Here is a 25695-nt window from a genome sequence, read left to right on the forward strand (position 1 = left end):
GTGATTCCAATCTCGTCCCAAATACAGTTGTGGGGATCAAATCGTGATCTTTCCTACCAAGTTCAACGTCAATCACAGTTGAGCCAACTAAAATTTGGTTGTTCACTTAAAAATTTGTGTATACTAAAACTTTCCCAAATGATGTTAAGATAATAATGATGGACCCAACCCAAATAAAAAAAATTAAGATGATAATGTTGTACAATTCAGCATTTACAGGTTCATTTATATGAATTTGAGATTTATTACTTCCATTCAATTTTTTTATGAGAAATAATTTATTTTTTAGATTCATTAAATAATTGATGTAATATAGATCATAATATCAAATATTCAAAGATCTTAAAAAGTTAATGTTTTCTTATAAAAAATCGGAGATAGCATTTCTCTATACTTAAGCTAACTAGATCTATATATTATTCTATTTAATAAAAATATAATTTTTATTACACTATCCCTTGATAAATTAGGGATATTTATACATGTAAAGTAAAAGTTGGTTAAATATTAGTAGTAGCTATACCACATAAATTTACTTATTCTTATTAGTTATTGGATAGATACTTTTTAAATTATTAAGGGATAGTGTATGCCAAAAATAATAATAATTAGGTTATAATATACAAAAATATGATCTTAATATAGTGGAAGCATCAAATCAAACATGTTTACATATATGATTAAAAACAAGTTAAATATAGAGAGAAATAGAAAGAAAGAGTAGACCATGCTGAGAGGTTGTGCACACAGTAACATCATAATTCAGGGGGGATGAACTTCACTTAATCAAGGTCCACCCTCCTCATGTGACTCCATTATCAACTTGATAATAAGTGGGTCCTATTTCACATCCCAAGCCCACAACTCAAAAATACATACACCAAAAGTCATGAACTTGCAACAGAACATAGATGATAGAATAGACCCACCATTTTCCTTTTTTACCCCTTCCATTCCATTCCTTATAGTCCCCTCTTTCACACCCATGAATCTTCCTAGTTCCATCCCTATTTCAGTTGACCCACACCATTCCCAACCCTACACTCCCAAATATTTATTTAACTATTATTAAACACTAAATTAATCAACTAGTTATCACCTCATTATTTTAAATTGTCTCAACTAAGCATATTTGCTATTATAATAATATTAAAGTAAATAACAAACTAACTAGCTATAGATACATATTTACATGTACAAGTTCCCTCTATATATATTCCTTCCTCAAACAACTCCTATTCCCACACAAACATACAACAACTCTCTTCTTTTGCTTCATACAACAAACACAAAATAAAAAATGGATGGAGGTAGTTGCATAGATGAAAGCACCACCACCGAATCACTTTCCATAACAATACCACCAATGAAGAAACTGTCGACGCCGCCTCCGAACAGCCTATGCCGCGTCGGTAGCGGCGCGAGCGCGGTCGTGGACTCCGACGGCAGCGGCGTTGGAGAAGCCGAGTCACGGAAGCTTCCCTCATCCAAGTACAAAGGCGTGGTGCCACAACCAAACGGCCGTTGGGGAGCACAGATTTATGAAAAGCATCAGCGCGTGTGGCTTGGTACCTTTAACACAGAAGATGAAGCTGCAAGAGCTTATGACGTCGCAGCGCAACGGTTCCGCGGAAAAGACGCTGTAACTAACTTCAAACCACTCTCCAATGATGACAACGACGACATGGAAGTCGAGTTTCTTAACTCGCATTCCAAGTCAGAGATCGTTGACATGTTAAGAAAACACACATACAATGACGAGTTAGAACAGAGTAAGCGCAGCCGTGGCTTTATCAACAGAAGAAGCCACGGAGGCCTAAACTATTCTAACCTCGCCAGTTTCCAATCCAGCGAGAAAAAGGCGCGTGAGGATCTATTCGAGAAGGTTGTTACTCCCAGCGACGTCGGGAAACTAAACAGGCTAGTTATACCGAAACAACACGCTGAGAAGCATTTTCCGTTACAGAAAGCTGTCGATTGCGGCACTGATGGAAGGGCCGCAGCGACGGCTGCAGGGAAGGGAGTGCTTTTAAATTTTGAAGACGTTGGAGGGAAAGTATGGCGGTTTAGATACTCTTATTGGAACAGTAGCCAAAGCTACGTTCTAACTAAAGGATGGAGCCGGTTCGTTAAAGAGAAGAATCTGAAAGCCGGTGATACGGTTTGTTTTCAACGGTCTACTACTGGACCGGATAAACAGCTCTTTATTGATTGGAAAGCAAGAAAGAATGTTAATGAAGTTGGATTGTTTGTTCCGGTTGGACCGGTTGTTGAGTCGGTTCAGATGGTTCGGTTATTTGGGGTTAATATTTTGAAACTCCCTGGATCCGATGTTAATAATAATGGTAATGCTATTGCTGAATTATGCATTAATGGAAAAAGGAGGGAGATGGAAATGTTTACTTTGGATTCTTGCAAGAAGCCTAAGATTATTGGAGCTTTGTAACATTACATTAACTTTTTTTTTTTTTTTTTTTTGTTTTTGTTTTTTTTTTTTGAGTTTTTGTGACTGATGAAAAAATGGATCTCAAAAAAAAAAAAAAGGGAGATTACGGTACAAGAACAGTATTAGTACTTTAGTTGCAAGTTGTTGCAAAGGTGAATTGTATATTACTTAATTAGAAGAAGAAAAGGAAAAGGTGAAAGTAGGTAACAAAACTGGACAGGGAAAAAGTGTTTTGAAAGGATTTAAAGGAGAAAAGATAACTGTTTTAATTGTATAAATATGTTTTGTGTATATTATTTCATGCATAAGATGATGATGTGTTGTAATCCATGAACTTGCAGCAACATGAGAATTAGTTTCTTTCTACCTTAGTTGTGTTTTTGAGCATTGGAACAGATTTCCTGCGTAACACAGTTAGAACAGCAACCGTTCGATCGTAATCAATGGCTAGGATGATTTCAGTACATATATAATGTAAATCGTCTGATGTAAAATCAATGGCTGAAATTAGTTACAGCGTGTAACTACGTGATTTTTTAACAGCAGCAAATCCGGGTCCGGAAATGTGGGACGTGGCCCACGTGGGGCATTCATAATATCTTTGGTTGAAGAATAATAACATGTTGTGATTTATGGTAAATTTAAATATTTTTTATAGTAATCCTTATACGCATTCGGTATATAAGTAAAATTTAACTTTTTATATTTATTGAGTAATGTATCTAGTTTATAATATATACAAGATACGTGATTTTTTTTTTTTGAAGAAAGAGGGCAAAACCCAAGATACATCACTTTTTTAATAAATCAGAAAAAAAAATTAATTTTGATAAAGGAGTATACGTGTATATAAAAAATAAACAAAACTGGTGTGGCTTATTAGCCAAACTCAGTCTCAACATAGTCCATGTTGTTGCAATGTGTATTACGACCTGAAATAATTTTATATGTTGTCAAATTATAGTTGTATATGTTGTCATATTTATACAATCAGAAACTTTATAATTGTGAAAAAAGTAAAGTCAATTATGGCAAAAATTACAGTTGTGATAATGTGGGTTTTTTTTTTTTTTCTTACTGAAGTTATGATAACGTTGATGAGATTTCAGAAATTGATAAGACCACAATTTAAATTTAAAATTGTTCTGGTAAAAAATAAGGGGGTTTGTATTATTGATTAAATGGTGTGATTACACTCAGTCAATCCCAACAACCCTGGGAGTTTTATAAGTCAGAATTCGATCAGAACATAGGGGTTTGTATTATTCAAGATTGATAACTGATACAAGTATGTCAGAGAAGAAATTGATTCTCTTTACAAGAATGAAAATATGGTGGTTTCTCATGATGAGAGTGAGTCTATGTAGAATCAGTGAAAAATTATTGTCCTCTTCTTCTCTTGAAACAGACCTTATTTATAGGCAAAAAATCTCCCTCTTGTTGCTTGATAACCGCCTTGCTTGGAGAGGAATTCATGGGTAGTGGGCGGTTTCTTTTCCTTCTTCTCCAAGCTTCTTCCTTCTTCTCCAAGTTTCTTCCTTCTTCTCCAAGTCATGGTGGATCATGCTTATCATGTGTTTTTCATGGTTGTTTTCACGCTTCTCCTTTAGATGCTCCCATTGGGCTTTTTCGTATTGGGCCTTAACAAATCACACCCTGGTCCATGGCCCGGTACAAAAATCATGATTGTGAATTATGGCAAAGGAAGCATTAAGATATGTTCTTAATTTGTTAATGTTTTTTTTTTCCTCTTAAAATTTGTGTTAATTAATTATATTTATTTAGAAATATCAGATCTTAGATTTTTGTAACATACATTTGTATGGATTTTTTTTAATAAAAATATTAAAATAAATTTTTTTATTATTTTAAACAATGTGTCTTCTCTAACAAATATATTATTTTTTTCCTTATCATAATGATTTATTTAAAAAGTTCACATTTTTTATTGGTAAAATCAAAATTAAAACATATTTTTAAAAATTAAAACCAAATCTCACAAAACTAAAGGGTTACTAGTCTAGTTAATAAGCTCATATAGTTAATGAGCTTCATTTTAGAAAAATGAATGGTTCATCTAGAAAGATCAAAGTTTAATATTTACATGAAATAGTTATTAGTCAGATTTTAGTTACCTTTCGATTAAACTCTAAATTATTAGATCTTTTTCCTAAACATGAAAAAGTTTAAAAAATATATTAATTTTCATTGGGTTTTAGGTTTATTCGAGATTTTCCTTGGGTTGGGAGTGGATAGGAGGGCACACCTTGGGTGGTTGTTAGTTTGACATACTGTTATAATTTGGTCAATCTTCATTTTCCGAAACGACTTAATCTTTGCTAGGGGTACTTTATCTATTGAATATCTGGTTGATAGAGTGAACTTCTTTCTTAGAGGTGGTATCTGACAAAAAACTCTGGCAACCCATACTCTTTATACGAAATGGAGGTGCAACATTTTTTGTGCATGAGCCGTTAGAGTATTGTGTATTGGAGAGCCTAATTTTGGAACACTTTCAGGTTTTTAGGCCTGCTTTCTGCTCACCTTATGCGATGATCTTGTTCTCTCCCTCTTGTATTTTTTTGGGAAATGCTTAAATGTACGACACACTTTGTCGTCAATATTGTACGACCCAAGTTACGGTTGTATTTTGCTTTACTTTTCTTAAAATTTTCACTCAAAATGACAAATTTTATCTCAGCTTGATTATTATATGAGAAACCACAAACATGTTTTCACTTACTGTGTTCTCCAAAGCCTTACCTCACCCACTATTATTGAACGGTGGATATCTTACAGCCATCCATCACATCACCGTTTGTTTCATGGATATGTTTGATATTTTTTAATTTGATAATTGTTTAGTTTTTTAATTTTTATACATGTATATTAAACACACAAAACAACATATATCAGTCCATTAACAAAGAAAATTGCATGCGGTTGAACATGTCGTGCGGTTCGTGCACCGAGTTAGTCGTACCATATAGCGGTACTCTATTTTTTTTTACTTTGAGATTATTAGTACCGTACTCTACTCCCCCATCTTTGGACTTTGTTGTAACCTAATCTTATTTTTCTTTTAATATATATTTTGTCATTCAAAAAATTAAAATTAATTTCCATTTTTTACAGTAATTAATTTCCATTATTATTATAATTAAAATGTGGAAATATATATGATAGGAAAGAGTCTCAGTCTGGTGTTCCAGCATGGACCCAGGGGAGGCATGGCCTAAGAAAGTATGAACACAAGTTGACAACGAGACATTTGTCCAATAAATAAAGAGCCTTGTTGGCAAGTGGCCATTGTGATTGGATGATTGTGTTGTATACACTGTACATGCCCACATCGTTTCTAATAATCTAGAAATAAACCTGCCATGTAGTGTCTCGAAAACTAAAGGCTAAATTAGATTTTGTGTTTTAATTTATTCAATGGTTTTATTTTAGTCCTATAATTATTTATTGTTTTATTTTCTACTTATCTAGGAGCGGATTCACATAGAGAGGCTAGTGGCAGAGCTAGCCTAAAAAATAGGGGCAGACTGCTATATAAATCGAATATAAAAAAAAAACTAAAAAAACAGTGTGTATATATATATATATATATATATATATATATATATATATATATATATATATATATATATATATATATATATATATATATAAATAAAAGCATATCATATTTAAGGGTAATTTAAATATCTAAAAATAGTCAAAAGATGAACCATTATAATTTTTAATAAATAAATTTTAATAATATATTATGAAATATATTTTATATCAATTCATGTGTAAAATTGATTCTTTTTAATTAATTCTTGTATTTATGTTTATAGTATTATATGAATCTCTTTAAAAGAAAAAATTTAATAAAAGATTGATCAAACATGAATTTTTATACACTAAAATTCTATTTTAAATAAAAATTTAAGAACTTTATTACAAAATAAATTACACATTTTTTTAAAACATATATAAATTATCTAACAATTCCAAATAGGGGGTTTATAACCCCCGCAAACTGGAAAGCAGTTAAATAATTTTGGGTTGTCCAAAAATGGAGATAGAAACCCTCGCAAAACTGGAGGAAAACAAACTACACATACTATTTAGCGGGGGTTTACAACCGCCGCTAGAAGACATGTATATGATAAAAAATTAAAAATGTTGGGGCGGGCATGGTCCTGTCCAGCCCATGAGGGGCTCCGCCCAGAATTTTCAATTAAAAGGTATTTATACAATTTTTTTGTTAGATATTATTGTACATATATGTATAACCCTCGGTTAATATCGCTAGAATACTTGCAGCCTAGTGGTTAAGTAGCACCTCATTCACGGGGGTGACATGAGTTTGATTCCCGCAAATTTAAAATTATGTGATATGTTATTGAAAGTCATCAACATTAAAGATTTATACATTTTGATTAAATTCCGTTAATTTTAATAGATCTAATGAAATGTCTCAATAACATATCAAATGATTTTCAGTTTCTTTAAAAAACATTATGGATGATCTATATGATATAAACTTTCAATCCAACTGTAAATTTTATAAAATTCGTATTTATTATTATGTTATTAACTACTTATGCATCATACACCACTTAAGAGGCTTGTGCATGTTAGACGTCATCCTCGTACAAAAGAAACAAGTTGGTATCAACAAAATCAACTTATAAAATTGTAATTATCTCAACTATTATTAGGTTATCATTTTATGTCCTTGCCTTTTTGTCCAATCTCCAAAAATATTTTTTTTTTGGATAAATCCAAAAGAATAAATGTTGAGAGAACGTAAGTAAATTAGTCACGTTAGAAATAATATAAAACCATCGATATGGTTCTATCCTGACAGCTTAAGCTTTTGGGATAATCGGTTATTTGACATGGTATCAGAGTCTCTATGACTAAGTGGTCTAGAGTTCGATCCCCGCTCCCCTCACTTTCTAATTAAAAAGTGGAATTTAAGCATATAGTAGATGAGCCTATGTATTATCCACGCTTCAAGCCCAAGTGGACTCTTGCATGAGGGGGCGTGTTAGAAATAATATAAAATCATCGATATGGCTCTATCCTGACAGCTTAAGCTTTTGGGATAATCAGTTATTTGACAATATTGGAATAAACTTTTTATTAGGCTACACTACACATATTCTTTTTCTATTCCTTGTTTCCTATAAATATTATTATTCCTTATATATTCTCTTTCCTATTTTACACATTTTAATGTTTTAAAATAAATTTCAAATCTTGATCTTTATACTTATAATAATCGAGAGTTTGTTAAAATTGTCTTAGTCGATTGATTCAAATATATGTGGTGGATTATGTTATTTTATAATTCATGAATGTCTCTATTATAACTTTGTTAAGTTGTAAATATGTTTGATAGGTCATATGCCAAGTACTTACTTTATATTATATTTTAGTACCGTTGTATGTTGAGTCATTTTATGACGTCGTGGGAGTGATTCCATGTGTTTGTGTGAATTTATCCAATTTTTTTTTTATGAAGTAGCTTAATGACAAGATCCTAAAACTTTTTTATCCAAACTAATATTTGTTATATTTTATATGGTACAACGTTACATGCAAGTGTATAATATGATGTCTCGAGTCTACACATTTGTGGTATGATAGCTATCATCTTTCATATTATTACATTTGAAAATGATTTTTAAGTCCCTAATACTGCAAAAACAATTTTAAATAAATTCAGAATATTTGCAAAAAGAGTCTAAATAGGTTACGAGGCTTACAGTGTCAAAATTCTCAATAAAGTGATTAAAACCCTAATTGAATTAATCTTCAATTAGAAATTTAAGTGCTTGTTAGCTAAGTTTTATCAATTGTCGGCGGTGAACTTGATATGAAGAACCACAATTCGATCTTCCACAACTGCGATCAGAAGAAAGTTGGAACCACTTTTTTTGTTTTTTGTTTTTGATAAGCAAAGGTTGGAACCACTTGATGTTAAACAATTTTGTAAAACCATGCTTGCAAATAAAAAGTTGCAATAATCTATTCACTCCCCCTCTACACTTCGATAGAGCACGTAGTCTAAAAGGAAAAGTGAACTTTTGTCTCTAAACTACCACTGTTTCGAACTTAATCTCTAAACTTTTTTTGAAGAAGCTAAATTAGTCCACCCAAATTAACACCAGAGAGAATCGAACCTCAAACCTCAAGAGGAGCACACTCCCAGGTCCCAAGTCAATACCAATGCACCAACCCAAGTGAGTTACTTAATCTCTAAACTATATAAGTATATATATTAAGTAGTTCCTATAGTATATGAAACCCATCAGTTGGGGGTGGGAAAAGAATTGTTTCCAAGATTTTCTGAGAAAAAAACTAAGCAGCCCATTGGCCCAATACATCTATTAAATCTTAAAAAAACCCCTTTGAAATCTTTATCCGTTTCACTGTCTCTGTGCTGAAAAATGGCGCTCACTGCTATGCTGGGACACACTGAATTTCCGAAACTCTCTACTTTCTTTAATGGCGAAGCATCACTTTCTTCTTCAAATTCTCCTTCTTTTATGGGTTCTCCTCTTAGCTTCTCACTTTCTACTACGTTTCCCGGTTCGTCAATTGTGGTTTTCTATGTTAATTATTCATCTTTAATTTTTGAAGTATAACGATGGTTTATGTGATGATTTTCTACGTTAATTATTACAGGAAACCAATCAATTTCCAGAAAACAATTTGTGGTTTTTGCTGCAAAAATGTCAAGGTTGGAGGAAGCCATGAAAATCAGGAGGTATGTAATAACCTACTGCGTTGGAGTTATTCTGTTGTTTTATACTATTCTTGTCAGTGGATTAAGTTTTAAATATGAGTAAACCATAAATTTGGTACTAAACTATATGGAGCACAAACACTCCTTAGATTAGGCATGTTCTAGTTTGGCAGTGTCGGACAAACATACACGACACCGACACTTAGGGTCCCTTTGGCCTAGCTTTTTTTTTGAGCTTATGCAAATAGCTTATGCAATATAAATTAAGTTTTATGTTATTTTATAAGTTCACACTAGTGAAAATTGTAATTTTATAAGCTATTTTATCATAAACTACCTTGACAAACTTATAATAATATATAAAAATTGCATAAGTTGTTTGCATAAGCTCTAAATAAGAGGAAAAAAAGCCAGACCAAACGGACCCTTATTACATTGAATTAAGTCATTTTCTCAAATTATTATCGGTGTCAACTGTCTATGTCGTGTCCGGTGTCTATGTCCGTGTCTGAGTACGAGCTTCATAGAATTATCACTATCATATTTGGTGTTTGAACTATTCAACTTTGGAGCTAGATGGCATAGTCCAGCCTAAGAAAAAGAAGAGAGTGCGTTTTTCCCATGCTGGGTTTCTTTTTTTTTTCTTTCTTTTTTGTTTTTTGGTTAGGTGGCCTAATGAGTAATGACTAGAAATTCCACCCTTTAAGGTGGATAAGTGGGATGACCGGGGTTTGACCCCGCCCCCCTACATATATAATGCAATGTCCCTTCCAACTTAGCTAAATATTGTATTTATTGATTTTTGTTTTATCATTTTTTACTTGTTGTATATAGTATTTATTTATTTATCATACTCAATGCAACTCTGTTTATGCAGTAAAAAAAAAGCAAATTTTAAGGACCAAATTTATGGATTGATAATAGTTTATGGGCTATTTATTATATTATTATAGTTCAAATATCAAATAGGAGAAATAGTGATAGTTTAAGGACCAAATTTAAGGCTTACTCGTTAAATATTTAGCTTTCAATGTAAGATAGTGATCAGGTTTTGGAGGATATCGTTAAATAGTTATAGTTTAGAGACTAAATTTAAGGCTTACTTGTGTTCTTCCTTGTGTTGTTTGACTTTTACTAGAGATTGGTTCCATTCTATCACGAATGGAAATCTTTTTGAAAGCTGGTCTACTGAAATCAAGTTCCTAATGAACTAAATAAATGCTTATTTTTTATTTAGAAGTAGAAAACATGGATTCGAATTTGGTTAAGATTCTTACTCAATGTTTGCTTATATGAAGAGAACGTGACCTTCAGGTTGTGAAGAAGGACAGAAAATATCGTCCATTAAGGCGTGGAAAAGTATCGCCACGTCTACCTGTCCCCGATGATATACTAAAGCCTCCTTATGTAGGCTCAGATATACTTCCAGAGATTACAAGTGAATATCAAATTCATGATTCTGAAGGTATAGCTAAAATGAGGGCTGCAGGTGAGCTTGCAGCACGTGTCTTAAACTTTGCAGGAACTTTGGTTAGGGTAAGATTTCCTCCTTCTAGCATATTTGCTATGTGATAGGGGAATATTGGGTTTAGGTAGAGTGTACTAGAGAGAAGCAAGAAAAGATAAAAAGACTCTTATGATGTGATATTTTGGTTGATATAATGTATAATACAATACCATAATCTAATGCTCCTATTTATACTAATAATAAGTTAAATACTATTACTTCTAGTTCAAGACTACTACTAATAGTAAGAGCATTAATTTCTTTGTATAGACCACAAACAGCGCAAACAAAGTTGGTAATGTAGGAGCATTTTTTGACTGTGAATGGTAAAAAACATAAATCTGATAATATTTGGAGTTTTATGTCCATAAACTTGATTATTTATTATTTGATATCCAATTGACAAACTAACTTCACGCCAATTTCTTGTCTGACTTGATCTTTGTTTATATCATCAGCCTTCTGTGACAACTAATGAAATTGATAAAGCAGTGCACCAAATGATAATTGATGCTGGTGCTTATCCCTCACCCCTTGGATATGGTGGATTTCCTAAAAGTGTATGCACATCAGTTAATGAGTGTATGTGCCATGGGATACCTGATTCACGGCAGTTACAGGTTTTACTATTTTTTTTTTCAAATTTTTTATACTTGTGTATATATAACTCATAATTGATGACAATTATCTCTTTTGCAGAATGGTGATATTATCAACATTGATGTGACAGTCTACCTGAATGTATGCTTCTCAATTCTTAATTGAAATTGACCCAACATTTTTTCCAGCCTAGATGTTTGCTACAAAAATTACAACAATATTTTGGTTAAATCTCAATATTTTCAGCTGATTATTCACGAGGGATTTACTATTATATATATATACAACCAAATTTCATGATCTCAACCAAATTTCTACACCTGAAATTCATCCTCATGTGTGCACCTTATTGAGTGGTCTCCTGTCATTTAGTTACTCAAGCAGTTAGTTAGTTGTCACCTCTGTATCATGAATATTCTGGTCTTTATGATATTTAGTGGTCGTGGTATAGTGTTGAGGATCAAGTAATCATATCCGCTTCTATTTCTATATTTTCTTTATTAGGGATATCATGGAGACACATCAAGGACATATTTATGTGGGGAAGTCAGTGATGCAATGAAACACCTTGTTAAGGTAAACAATTGTCAGCTGATACATGTGAAGAAAGATAAACTTTGTTTCAATTTTATAGTTTTAATTGTAGTAGTACTGGTTGTACTTTCTCTATGTAGTGCCATTCCTCATGCATGAAATTTAATTACTCATTAAGCCATACCTTTAGTGTAATTATTTGGTTCATTCATTCGTCATGGGCAAATTGTTTATCTGTTGGTAGGTAAGTGAAGAGTGCTTGGAGAAAGGAATAGCCGTTTGCAAGGATGGTGCTCCTTTTAAGAAAATTGGAAAGAAAATCAGGTATATTCTCAAGCATCAATACTACATTGCATGTGAAATTTGGCTTCCTTTAATTTGTAACAAGCTATTCTTCCAACAATAAAATGGAAGGGAAGATTTAGATGCTCATCCTCTATTAGCATTTAGGAGCAGTCTTTATTATTCCGCACGGTCATTTTTAGTGTATTCAAATTTTGGGTAAATAACGTTTTTGGTGTCTGAAATATGAGTGAGATTTGGTTTTAGTCCTTTCCAAAAATAGCTCTATCCAACTTATTAATATCTAGATCTAGATCTCCTTTCCAAAAAAATTAATATCTAGATCTTTCTCAATAGTTTCTCTTATAGTTTTTAAAGGTCTTCCTATATCTCTAGTGATTTGATACCCTCCATCCATCTTATCTACTATCCTTACCGCAAAATCTACCGGTCTTGTATAAATGATTATGAACTTAGTTTAATGATCCTTACGTATATTTTTTTACGTATATTTTTTTCTTATTAGTAGGATTTTACGATCCATGGTATGATCCTTGAGTTGTGAACTTTCAACCTCCTCCCGATCTTACACTTTTGATTGCCATCTCTATTTTAAAGTATGTTCATCCATTGCAAACTAAATTAAAATCAGGTATTGTCAAGCCTCATCTTTGTCCTATCTTGTTACTGTCCACCGCCACCCTTTATCCAAATGCAGTTACACACAACACAAGCTCTTACCAATTCCCAATGGAAGGCAGCTACGCAGTATGAATTTGATGCCTTAATTACTTACAATACATAGACTCTAGTTCCCTTAGCTGGAACTAGTCTGCAATTGGATGCAAATGAGTTTTTTGAGCAAAAGAAAATAATGATGGGTCTACAAAAGACAAACATAGTAGCATAGCATGTAGTAGTGATAAAAGACTCAAATTAAGAATACTTACATTGCATAGTAGCATACCTTGAGTGAGCTGCATATTTAAAGACTGACTAATAAAAAAGCCAGCATTCCAACCACCGATACCGTCAATTCAATTTGTAACTTACTCAAAATATCAAATTTCATATCCAATCTTATTCGGGAAAAATACTGTCATCCTTTCATTTTTCAAATTTAGAACTGAATAGGTTCAAACATCACATTTTCTGTTAGCGTCATCGAAAAAAGAATACAATCCATCTATTTTTTACCGTCAATTCAATTTATCAAAGTTAAGATCTCATTGTGGCACACTACCATCATCCTCCCATTTTATCGAACCGTATAGGTTCAAATATAATATTTTCCATCAGGGACATCCTATTGTATTGAATTTAAAACCATGTAGGTTTTCTATTCTCATTCGATTAAGGGTCGTCATAACATGCAATTTATGTTATGAATATGTTTTAGAAAACTGTAGGATCCGATCCAAACAAAGCATGTTTGTTAACAAAAGGCAAACATAGTAGCATAGCATGTAGTAGTGATAAAAAACTCAAATTAAGAATACTTACATTGCATAGTAACATAGTAGCATAGCTTTCATCAATTTCATGGCTGCGATTATTCAGACACCTTTTCCCTGTTTTTAAAATGGTAACAGTTTACATCTTTTATTCTATACCTCACATTTCAGTAGTATAGTTATTAAATAGATGTGAATAATATCTTCCTTTAAGGCTATCTTAATGAGGAACAAAGGAAGTTTACATGACTCAGCCACCTTGTTTTGTGTACCCTATCTTAATGGTGTAACGACTTCTGTTGCATGTCAGTATCTTGACATCTTGTATTCTAGGGTTCTATGCCCTCATTAAACCACAAGTTAGAGATTGTTGTGAATTCAGTTTTACGTAATTCCACCTGTTTATTTTCATCCTGAATTCTCTTTTTCCAGAAACTCTTCTAGTGTATATTACATAGTGGAGCTCTATTTATTTATTTATATAAACACTGAATCACAATAAATACAATGACCAACATTACCCTATTTTGTTTGTCAAAAAAAAAAAATTACCCTATTTTCTCTATTTATATGTTATGATATATGATACTATACTTAACTACTCTGTTTATATTATTTGTAATAGTTATGAAAAAGATGGAACCATGGAAGGCAAATTTGAGTTTAGGATTATAGGCGGTGGCTTCAGGGTTTATGTGTATGGTGGGCGCCTTAGCCATGAGCTTATACCAAGATTTTTATTATATTGATTATGATAAATATGAATTATCAATTTTGTTTGTGGGGATCGAGGGTAGGGTGAGTTGTTTTACGAGGAATCAGGGAGGCTAAACCCTCCCCCAGTCTGCCCCATTGCCATTTGAAGCTAATATGCATCCATCTTAAATAAACACTAAGCCTATGTACCTGTCTTGAGCAGTCATTGTTCAATCTAGCTATATATATTTTTTATTATGGTCAGGGCACAAATTTTCTTCCTACGATTTTGTAATTTTGTACTTTCGTTGAGTTATAGTGATTGCCTATGCATCTTTCTTTTTACTGGTTGATTGTATAATAATTGTTTGTATTAATTGATGATGCGATCTAAACAGAGTAGTTAAGTATAGTATCATATATCATAACATATACTCTGTTTAATGTTTTTCTTTTGTAACATTATCTCAGCGAGCATGCCGAAAAATATGGATACAGCGTAGTGGAACGCTTTGTTGGGCACGGTGTTGGAACAGTGTTTCATTCTGAGCCATTAATTTTTCATCATCGTGAGTGACCTATCATCTTGTATAATTTCATCATATTCGTATTTCTATGTTAATTAAGATGGTTTTTAAAATATCAAACCTTTAGACTGCACATAGCTTGGTTTTCCTATGATTAGATGTTAAAATGACTACCTAACTGGATTATTTGTGTTATTTACCAGTAACTAGAGTAGCCTTGTATCTGGTAACGGTATGTACTCGTGTAATAATAATATGCATAATGCTCATTGGTATGAAAGGAAATTTGTAACTAACAAACAATTCTTAATTTTTTATTTCTGAAGTCATGATATGATTTCTATACTTTTTTCCCTAATCCATGCAATTTATCTCATCCTAAGTAGCACAGCTCAATAATATTTTTTCCTAATAGATCTAACTTTTCATGATTGCTTGATAGGCAATGATGAAGGAGGTTGCATGGTTGAAGGTCAAACATTTACAATTGGTAAGTGGATTGTAGATTTGTGCCAAATATTCTAGTTGATCATTGCTAATGCTACCATTTATTTGCCGCACTACTTCATTTGTGGTGTGAGTGATGAGGCTGCCCATAATGAAGCACGGACACAGACATGGACACCGGACACGACACGGACACTGACACGTCGACACCGATAATAATTTGAGAAAATGACATAATTAAGTGTAATCATAAGTGTCGGTACCGACACGTGTCCGACACGGGACATGGCTAATCTGAGGAGTGTTCGTGTTTCATGGTCCCTTTGGCTTGAAAGAAACGTTAGATATCACAAAAATAAACTGATTTTTGTAATTAGTCTATGAGTAGGCACATTTAAATTAGCTTTTTAGTCATTTAGGATATCGCTAGTTCATGCTGGTCGATTGCTCTCTTTTCTATTGGTCAGGCTGGTGATTTAGTCCTGAAATTGAATGATGATCCTGTAAACTTTTTATTAAACTGCAGAACCTATTCTTACGATGGGAAGCACTGATTGCATTGAATGGCCAGACAATTGGACAGCAGTTACAACCGATGGCAGTCCGGCAGCACAGTTTGAGCATACCCTTTTGATAACTAAGACGGGAGTTGAAATTTTAACTACATGTTGATGTGGTAATTTTATTTATTTTTCTTTAAAACCATTTTCATGATCATATCAAATCCAAGTAGTGTTTTTAACTCTGTATCTAAGTTGTTAAATGTCTGCCTGTTAGATCAAAAGCTCTATTGCATTCATTCAACCCAATCAACTGTTTTGGTTACAACATTGAGTGCCAATTTATAGGCAATGTAAACTAACAAACTATGCTAAACTTAAGGTGCAAGCAACAGATCCTAACAAACTAATACAGTTGGCATAACTGCCAAAACCAACTTGTACAACTGTTTTGCAACTGTCAATACAGTTTGCAATCTCAACATTCCCTCCCTTAAACTAGTTGTTCTAACCAACTAAGTTTACAACAAAACTATGATTCAACTTTGAGAGAGAGGATTCATCTGCACTCCAAGCATGCTTCTGAGTTTTTCAAATGCTTCCAACTTCAACGCTTTGGTCATTATGTCTGCAACTTGATCTTGAGAAGCACAATGTACTAATTCAACTTTACCATCACAACATAGATTTCTTAAGAAATGAAACCTTATGTCTATGTGCTTACTCCTACCATGTAACACAGGATTCTTGCTCAATTTGATAGTTGAGCTGTTGTCACAATGCACAGTCAAGCATTTCTTCAATTCAAATCCCATGTTCACTAGTATCCTTTGTAACCAGATTCCTTGGCACACACAATGTGCAGCTGCAATGAACTCAGCTTCAGTGGTGGAGAGAGTCACCACTGGCTGTTTCTTAGAGGACCAAGACACAGCACCAGAACCTATTTTGAACACATATCCAGAGGTGCTTTTCCTATCTTCAGTGTCACCACCATAGTCACTGTCAGTGTAAGCAAGCAATTTAGCTTCTTGCTTTTCCTTTTTGTATCTGATTCCCAGTTCAAGTGTGCCTCTGATGTATCTCAAAATTCTTTTGGCAACCACCATGTGAGACTCCACAGGATGTTCCATGAATCTTGCAATCAAGTTGACTGCAAACATAATGTCTGGCCTAGTAGCAGTCAAGTACATCAAACTTCCTACTATCTGCTTGAACTGAGTAGGATTCACCTCTTCTCCTTCATCATGCTTAGAGAGTTTAGTTCCAGTTACAACAGGACTGCACACAGCATTGCTTTTGTCCATGTTGAACTTTTCTAAGATCTCTTTAGCATATCTCTGCTGACCTATGAATATTCCTTGATCATCTTGTATTACTTCAATGCCTAGAAAATGTCTCATTTTGCCCAAGTCAGTCATATCAAATGTAGTCATCATGGACTCTTTGAATTGACTGAGTGCATTGTTATCATTTCCTGTGAAAATAAGATCATCCACATATAGACTTATAATCAACCAGACATTACCATGTTCCTTCACAAAGAGAGTGTGTTCATGAGAACTCTTTACAAATCCTTCCTTGATGAAGTAAGCTTCAATTTTTGAATACCAAGCCCTAGGTGCCTGTTTCAATCCATATAGAGCTTTGTGAAGTTTGTAAACTTGCTTTTCCCTCCCTGCTTTCACATATCCTGCTGGTTGTTCAACATACACAGTTTCTTTCAACTCACCATGAAGAAATGCACTCTTCACATCTAGTTGAAATACATCCCAGCCTCTTGAAGCAGCAATGGCCAATAAGCTTCTAATTGTATCCCACCTAGCTACTGGTGCAAATACTTCTTTGTAATCAGTACCATATCTCTGTGCATATCCTTTTGCTACTAATCTTGCCTTGTACTTTTCTATTTCTCCTCTCTCATTGAGTTTAGTCTTGTAGATCCACTTGACACCAATTACTTTAGCACTTCTGGGAAGATCAGTAAGTTTCCAAGTACCATTTCTTTCAATTGCTTCAATTTCTTTGTCCATAGCAGCTTTCCATGTTGAACTCTTCACAGCCTCTTCATAAGTAGCAGGATCATTGCTCAGACAAGGAGTAACAGTCATCAAATTCATAGAGTCTTCTTCTCCAGTTTCTTCTTCTGTCATAGTAGTATCATAATCAGCATGCCATGGTGGTGGTCTTCTATTTCTCCCTTGATTATTCAAGTTTGAAGTAGAAGTTCCAATGTGATCTATGACTGGAGAGTGAGTATCTGGTGAATTTGGAGGAGTGCTGACTTGACTGTGCACATCTTCATCAGTGTCTGCAGCATCACTGTTTGCAGCATTTTCAATTCCTGCATTGACATTCTCTGCTTCTTCATCACTAATTTCAACAAGTCTTTGTGAGGTTTGTGTACTATCCCATTTCCATTTTGCTTTTTCATCAAATTTAACATCTCTGCTGATGATTATCTTCTTGGTAGTGGGATTGTATAGTCTGTAAGCTTTAGACTCTTCACTCATGCCAAAGAATACACATTTTATACTCTTGTCATCCAGCTTTTTTCTCTGAGCCTCAGGCACATGAACATATGCAATACATCCAAATATTTTGAAGTATTTTACTGAGGGTTTGATAGAACTCCATACCTCTTCTGGTGTCATGTTTTCAACTGCTGCAGTAGGGCTTCTATTAATCAAATGAATTGACCAATTGACAGCTTCTGGCCAGAATTCTTTAGGAACATTTTTGCCTGCCAACATACACCTAACCATCTCCATTATAGTCCTATTCTTCCTTTCTGCTATGCCATTTTGTTGAGGAGTATAAGCTGCTGTAAGTTGTCTTTTGATACCATGTAATTCACAGAATTCCTTGAATTCATCAGAATTGAATTCTCCACCCCTATCAGTTCTTAAACAACATATGATCTCACCAGACTCCTTTTCTACCATACATTTGAACCTTTTAAAGTTTTCAAATGCACTAGACTTGTCGGCCAGATAGTAAGCCCAAGTTTTCCTGCTGAAATCATCAATAAAAGTGAGCACATATCTCTTGTTACTGTTGGAGGCTGGAGTTATAGGTCCACAAATGTCAGAGTGAATCAATTCTAACCTCTTTGAAGCTTTCCAATTACTTGACTTAGGAATGCTTTCTCTATGTTGTTTTCCTTTCAGACAATCAGCACACACATGTTTGGAATCTTCTATCCTTGGTAATCCAATCACCATATTCTTCTGCTGCAGGTGTTGAATTCCTTTGATATTTAGATGTCCATATCTACAGTGCCATATCTGACTTACATCATCACTCTTGGCTTGAAGACATGCTAGTTTTGCTTCAGCAATTATGGGAAAGAGTTTGTTTGAAGCCATCTGTGAACTCATAATCATTCCTTTGTCTTGGTGATAAACTTTACACCAATTGTCTCTGATCACAAAAGCAAGATTCTTCTCTTGTAATTGACCTAGACTCAACAAATTGTTCTTCAATTTTGGTATGTAATACACACCAGTGATGACTTGAACTATGCCATTTAACTGCAGTTTGACATTCCCTCTTCCCATAACATTCATCTTTGAATCGTCTCCTAGCCTCACAGTTTCTCTAAAACTGTCATCAAGATCATGAAACCATGCTTTCACACCACTCATGTGATTACTGCATCCAGAGTCAATAAACCACAATTTGGAATTTGAATTTGATGAATCTTCATCATAGGCCATTAACAAGACCTCTTCACTGTCATCAAATTCAGCATAATTTGCATATCCACCCTCCCCAGATTGACATTCATATTGGAAGTGACCAAGCTTATGACATTTATAACATTCTATACTTTCTTTATTGATTCTTTTACCTCTGCCTTGACTTGTCTTAGCACCTCTTCCTCTACCTCTTCCAGAATTTCTGTCTGCATAGTTAACCTTCAAAGCTTGATCCTCTTCTTTGGCAGGTTTCATCTTTTGTTCATGCACAATTAAAGAACCTTGCAATTCATCAATTGTCAATGTCTCCACATTGCTGGCTTCTTCAATGGCACAGACAACATAGTTGAACTTGCTAGTCATGGACCTAAGAATTTTCTCAACCACAGTTCTTTGTTCCATGACCTCACCTTGAATCTTCATCTTGTTTACAATTGAGAGAGTCCTCCCAAAGTAATCATTCACTGATTCATCTTCTTTCATACGCAAGATTTCAAATTCACCCCTCAAAGCTTGCAATTGAGCCCTCTTGACTTTTGTGGATCCTTCAAATTTCTGCTTCATGGAATCCCAGATAGCCTTAGAGGAGGATTTGTCAAGAATTGTTTCAATGATTGTTCTATCAATCGATTGAAACAAGTAGTTCTTGGCTTTGAGATCTTTCAATTTTGCTTCTTTAGCAATTCTTTGTTCTTCTGCAGTGGCACCTGCTGCAAGAACTGGCACACCAGTTTCAACGATTTCCCAAAACTCCTTTGATTCCAAGAGATTCTTCATCAACATGGACCAATGATCATAGTGACCATCGTATTTTGGTATAGGAAAACCAAATTCTTTGTTTTCTGCCATTGAAGTTTTTTTTTTTTTGCAAGAACTTCAAGAAACTACAAGATGAAACTGAATGCAACACACACAATCTTTCTACACACACGTGTTTCCCTCCCTAGAAGAAAAAGATTGTAACCAGGCTCTGATACCACTTGTTAGATCAAAAGCTCTATTGCATTCATTCAACCCAATCAACTGTTTTGGTTACAACATTGAGTGCCAATTTATAGGCAATGTAAACTAACAAACTATGCTAAACTTAAGGTGCAAGCAACAGATCCTAACAAACTAATACAGTTGGCATAACTGCCAAAACCAACTTGTACAACTGTTTTGCAACTGTCAATACAGTTTGCAATCTCAACACTGCCTTCAATTTCGTTCTGGAGGATTATGCACAGGTAAGAAACTGATTCTCTTGGGCATAGATTCAACGGTACAATTTCTATCAGCTAATACGAAGTTATTGCTACACATCTAGTGAAAAACTCTGGAAACGCCATATTCAGAGATCCTTGCTGAGAAAGCAAAAATGTTAATAGAAAAAACTGTAAAAGAATGTTGTATTGTATTGTAGATTATCTTTTGCGAGGATTTGATTCTTAGCAAGTAATTTCTGTTAGATAGTAAAGTAAGAGACGTCAACCATTGATTAGAAAAACATTGGAGTACATGTTAATAAATTTATTATATATTTACATGCAATATTAGAAAAGTCAAATTCATTTTTATGAATAGTCATACCTTTTACTTTTAAAATGAGTTTGTTTTGTCATGTGAGCATAACTTAATTGGTATGAATGTTGTATGTAATATGTATCGACAGAGTTTCGAATCTCGGTACATCTGTTTATTCACCTTAAAAAGTGAAATTCTAATCATTAAACAACTTGATAAGAAAACAAAAAAAAAATAAATTAAAAGTGAGTCTACTTGAATAGTCAAATTTTTTTTTTTAAAGATTAAACGCATAGATCTAAACGTGCGGTCAACCTCTCAACTTAGATCTATGCCCAATCTTAATATACAAAACGCAAAAAAAAAGCACAATTACATTTATTTTTTTTTGGAATCCTTCTATCATGTATTATGATAGAAATTTATAAACTGAAAAAATCATACAAAGTGTTCCGTTTTGTATATGTGAATAACTGTTCTCTCTTTTTTTCTCAACTGAACCGGATCTCTTTGGGAGTTAAATCGTCAGTTTGCTAAAATGTAGAGGTGAAGGTATAAAGGCGGAGGTAAATTTTTCAGTGTTGGAGGGAGTATATACCATTAATACTTGATGAAGTTGAGCTAAATGAGCTTTAACAAGTTAAATTTCAGGTCCTTTATAAAAACACAACTAAAATTTCCGGTTGATGAGATAGAGTAAGTTAAAAACAGTTTTGCACATGCTAAAAATAAAAAGAAATAAATCAAAATAATCTTGAATAAATGACATTTTAAACAACATAAATTAGTTTCAAAATCTCCCCAAAAAATATAACATTTCATTAAATGCCTAAATTGTTTTGAGGAGAATCCCATACTTAGATCATTGTTTGTATTTGAATATGCAATATTTGAAATAATGAAAGTTATATAATATTTATAATTCAATATATCGAACTGTAGCTTGCCATATCCAGTAAAATCCCAGCACAAAAAATGTAAATATTTTCAGATAGTATTTTTTGTAGCTTATATTACATGGGGTTGCATTTCAAATAAGTAGGATTCAGTTTTATAGGAAGTTGTATCTCTTATTTTAGTTCCATTGAAATGACAACTTAGTATGTTGACATTTGGTTTGTTTATTTACAACAAGACAAACAAGATAGAATAAGTGCCGTGTATGAATTATTATTTGCAATGCATATATAAAGAATTAAAATATAGGATAGCAGCCCATTAGAACAATGAAGTTTTATTAATTATACAATTAAAGTCTCGTCATAATTTTATTTTAAATTGCCTAGCTAACCTCATGTGCTAGATTCCAATTCTCAACTACACCATTTTTAACTAAACTAGAATGAAACAACGCACGTAGATTAGATTCCAACTTATTTTGATACACGAGGACAGAGGAAAGGAACTGAGAAAGAAAGAAAGAAAATTAAAAAAAATGTGGAGAAAAAGTAGTGCTCATGTGGGGTAAAGAAATCACTAGATGTCCTTATTTTCTAGCTACACCGTCCACTAACTCTTGAAGCAGATCTAAAGCATAAGAGTTTTCCCACATTTGCTATGGTTGTTGGGCCAACGTGCGGCATGATGCACAAATTTAATTTGGTATCCTTAAAAGTGGATAAGTGGAGGTGTTTGAAATTCGAACTCTGACCCTGCATATAATGTATCTATTAACTGAGTTAAACTTATAGAAACGTACAATTCAATATGTCACATCACATTTCATTTAAAATAATGATAAGACTTACTGTTTCAATGATAAAATAGTGAATTATAGGCCGACGAAACGTTGGTGGAGAATACAGATTCAATTCATGATAGTAATAATTTTTGGTTAGACTCTATTTACCTCACGATCAAACTATGAATTACAGAACCTCTTCTTCTAAAAACTAGACGGTTAATACAAAAAAAAAGAGTCAACTTTAAGACATTCTACGATCAACATTTATGAAAAAATATTAGAAGAAAGCTAACATGTGTCGTTAAGAGACATGTTATCGAAATTCAAAACATTATTGTAACACATGTGGAAAACACATATTTTATGACTTTTTCATTTATAAAATCTTCTAAGTGTGTGTTTGGTTTAGTGGTGGTTAGAATTGAGTTTGGTAAAATTGAGTTTGACATAATTGATTTTGGTTAAAAGTGAGTTGAGTAAAATTTATTTATGTTTGGATAATTTTATGTAAAAGTGATTCTTATCAATTTATGTTGTTTGGATAGTTTGGATTAAAATTACTTTTAGATGTGTAATGACCAAAATGGGTTTTAATTGTTATTAAGACTATATAATTCATTTATATTATAGATAATTATTTAAATTGAGTTAAAAGTGAGTTGAAGGTAAATTAATTTGATCAAAATTATTTTTAGGTGTCTAATTACTAAAATGGGTTTATGATTATATTTATAATACAATAATAGGTATAATTTTTACCGTAAAAAAAATTATTGTTATAAAAAATTATTGTCAAATAAATATATTAGCCCATAATCCGTATTTGTTAGAGAAGATTGGGCCTATATCCTTTAACCATCCTTTAGTAAAAAAAAAAATCCTTTAACCCATTATTATTTGTCGTCGTCTCTATCCTTGAGGAAGCTATTCTCTCACTCACAACAAATAAGAAACGTACTCCACTTAAACGGAAGAACAAGAAGCAAATCAAACATCTTCAATCCATTTTTTTGTTTTAAGTTTAATTTAGTACGTTTTGCTCTCTTTTCTTTATTTCATCTTCAAGAGTTAGAACTGATTCTGTAAGAGCAGATTTGATGAAGAGCTTAAGGGTAATTAGGTAACTATATCAGACACTAGAAATAAAAATCCTGGAATTGATTTTGATCTGATGCAGAAGCTCAAATTTGTAGCTTTAAGTGGACTCGCGTTTGAGGTTAGAATCACGATTGAGAGATTTGATTTTGCAATCATCCAAACATAAAACAAAAGGGTTGGAATCGCGTTTCGGTTTGGGAACTCGCGTTTGAAGCCATAAAACGTGGAACCAAACGAGCGCTAAGAACCCATTCTTTTACCAGTTCATTCATCATCATCTTCCATGGCATCCATGTCTTCTTTGAAAATGATTTCTTCCCCCAAACTTTCCTACTCAAGTTCTACCTCTCCTCTTCAAACCCAAAACCAACTAGTTTCTTCTAGGCTCTCTCTATCCTTCCCAAGTAAAAATTTCAACACTTCAACCACCCAACTAGTATCTACTAAATCCACAAGAACTTCAAAGAACTCCACAACCACTGCATTCTTCTTCAATAAGCAAAAGGAACATCAAGAAACTTCAAAGCCAGGTATGTATGTCCTTGCTTCTCACTCTCAGATCCCTTTTCTAGATTTTTCACTAAACTAAAAACCCATTTTCAAAATCACATCTTTTCTCATAGTATTTCAATGCATTTTGAGTAGCTTTTTTAAACTATATACTCCCTCCGATTTTATATATAAAAGAAAACTTTCTTCTTTTTTTTAGGTTCATTGATTAATTAATATATCTGATCTATAATATATAGATCGGATACATTAGTTATTGAATTGAATGAACCTAAAAAGTGAATTTTTGCTAGACTAGATGGCGAAGTTGAAAATAATTAGCAATACTCATTGATTTATTTGTTAATTTTTGTAGCTAAAGTTCAAGAACTGTTTGTGTATGAGATCAATGAACGTGATAGAGGAAGTCCTGCATATCTTAGACTAAGTCAAAAATCAACAAACTCTCTTGGAGATTTAGTACCATTCAGCAACAAACTGTACTCAGGAAACTTAGAGAAAAGGCTAGGAATAACTTCAGGCTTATGTATACTGATCCAACATGTACCTGAGAAAAAGGGTGATAGATATGAAGCTATTTACAGCTTCTACTTTGGTGATTATGGTCATATAGCAGTTCAAGGACCTTATTTAACATACCAAGATACATATCTAGCTGTAACAGGTGGTTCTGGAATCTTTGAAGGTGTTTCTGGCCAAGTTAAACTTCAACAACTTGTGTTCCCATTTAAGCTATTCTACACTTTTTACTTGAAGGGTATTGCTGATTTGCCAGCTGATTTACTTGGAAAGCCTGTTGAACCATCACCAAGTGTTGAACCTTCTCCTGCTGCTAAGGCTACTGAGCCTCAGGCCAGTTTACCAAACTTCACCAACTAATCATAATGAGCTTTTAATTTTTGAACTAAAAATAAATTGTAATAGTTGTTTCTTGTTCTGTCATTCAATTTTAGTCTTGTTTTGTGTACTGTTTTTTAGAAGTGGATGTGGTTCATGTATTAGGTTATGTTAATTATAATTGGAATTTTAAAATCAATTTTTATCATCACTTATTTTGAGCTTATTCTAGATCTGATCAGACTACAATGAGGTTGACACGGTCTAACTGTTGTAGAGTTGTTGGATCTTCGATCTACGGGATCAATGATGGCTGGCTGCATATTTGTTTAATCTAAATTGAATTTTACGAGTTAAAACAAGATTTTATTAGTCTAGTAGCTTATTGGTTAGATTCACACACTAGGGAGTTCGGAAGTTGAACTCGACCCTTTCAATAATTTCTTTAGTAGCTATTATCCGAGCTACCGAGACACAACATTCACCTGAACCCAAATCCAAACCCAAACAACTCGGGTTTTGCCCATTAACTTGAGTTTGAGTTCGGGTGGGTCTATCGGGTTTGGTTTTCTGTTATCGCTACTTCCATCGGCCTTGTGGCCCTCGTGAAATTAT

General features: G+C 33.4%; 3 protein-coding genes across 5 annotated transcripts; all 3 read left to right on the forward strand.

Annotated features, from left to right (window-relative positions):
* The first annotated feature begins 629 nt into the window (after nt 1-629).
* On the forward strand, nt 630-2812 carry LOC123911648 (AP2/ERF and B3 domain-containing transcription factor RAV1-like). Its single transcript, XM_045963114.1, has one exon. The coding sequence runs from the start codon at nt 1301-1303 to the stop codon at nt 2444-2446; it is 1146 nt and encodes a 381-aa protein (XP_045819070.1). The 5' UTR covers nt 630-1300; the 3' UTR covers nt 2447-2812.
* A 6045-nt stretch (nt 2813-8857) lies between these two features.
* Nucleotides 8858-21008, forward strand: LOC123911649 (methionine aminopeptidase 1B, chloroplastic). Of its 2 annotated transcripts, none has more exons than XM_045963115.1 (11): nt 8858-9040; nt 9137-9218; nt 10496-10733; nt 11163-11324; nt 11404-11445; nt 11809-11880; nt 12083-12162; nt 14742-14839; nt 15240-15287; nt 15771-15920; nt 20663-21008. In XM_045963115.1, the coding sequence occupies exons 1-10, from the start codon at nt 8899-8901 to the stop codon at nt 15914-15916; spliced, it is 1110 nt and encodes a 369-aa protein (XP_045819071.1). In that variant the 5' UTR covers nt 8858-8898; the 3' UTR covers nt 15917-15920; nt 20663-21008. The 2 variants fall into 2 exon arrangements, with proteins under 2 accessions (XP_045819071.1, XP_045819072.1); XM_045963116.1 differs by having other exon boundaries at nt 20675-21008.
* A 1947-nt stretch (nt 21009-22955) lies between these two features.
* Nucleotides 22956-25306, forward strand: LOC123911651 (allene oxide cyclase, chloroplastic-like). 2 transcript variants are annotated; one of them, XM_045963117.1, is made up of 3 exons: nt 22956-23027; nt 23978-24263; nt 24599-25306. In XM_045963117.1, exons 2-3 carry the CDS (start codon nt 24017-24019, stop codon nt 25120-25122), a joined length of 771 nt encoding a protein of 256 aa, XP_045819073.1. In that variant the 5' UTR covers nt 22956-23027; nt 23978-24016; the 3' UTR covers nt 25123-25306. The 2 variants fall into 2 exon arrangements, with proteins under 2 accessions (XP_045819073.1, XP_045819074.1); XM_045963118.1 differs by lacking the exon at nt 22956-23027 and having other exon boundaries at nt 23973-24263.
* The last annotated feature ends 389 nt before the right edge of the window (nt 25307-25695 follow it).

The sequence above is a fragment of the Trifolium pratense genome, linkage group LG2 (assembly GCF_020283565.1).
Source record: "Trifolium pratense cultivar HEN17-A07 linkage group LG2, ARS_RC_1.1, whole genome shotgun sequence".
NCBI lineage: Eukaryota > Viridiplantae > Streptophyta > Magnoliopsida > Fabales > Fabaceae > Trifolium > Trifolium pratense.

Bases quoted from the DNA above. Each gene is read 5' to 3' on its own strand.
- LOC123911648 (XM_045963114.1), top strand. From the start codon at position 1,301: ATGGATGGAGGTAGTTGCATAGATGAAAGCACCACCACCGAATCACTT.
- LOC123911649 (XM_045963115.1), top strand. From the start codon at position 8,899: ATGGCGCTCACTGCTATGCTGGGACACACTGAATTTCCGAAACTCTCT. The intron at 9,219-10,495 runs GTATGTAATAAC...GCTTATATGAAG, and splicing joins GAAGCCATGAAAATCAGGAG to AGAACGTGACCTTCAGGTTG. The intron at 11,881-12,082 runs GTAAACAATTGT...ATCTGTTGGTAG, and splicing joins CAATGAAACACCTTGTTAAG to GTAAGTGAAGAGTGCTTGGA.
- LOC123911651 (XM_045963117.1), top strand. From the start codon at position 24,017: ATGGCATCCATGTCTTCTTTGAAAATGATTTCTTCCCCCAAACTTTCC. The intron at 24,264-24,598 runs GTATGTATGTCC...TAATTTTTGTAG, and splicing joins TCAAGAAACTTCAAAGCCAG to CTAAAGTTCAAGAACTGTTT.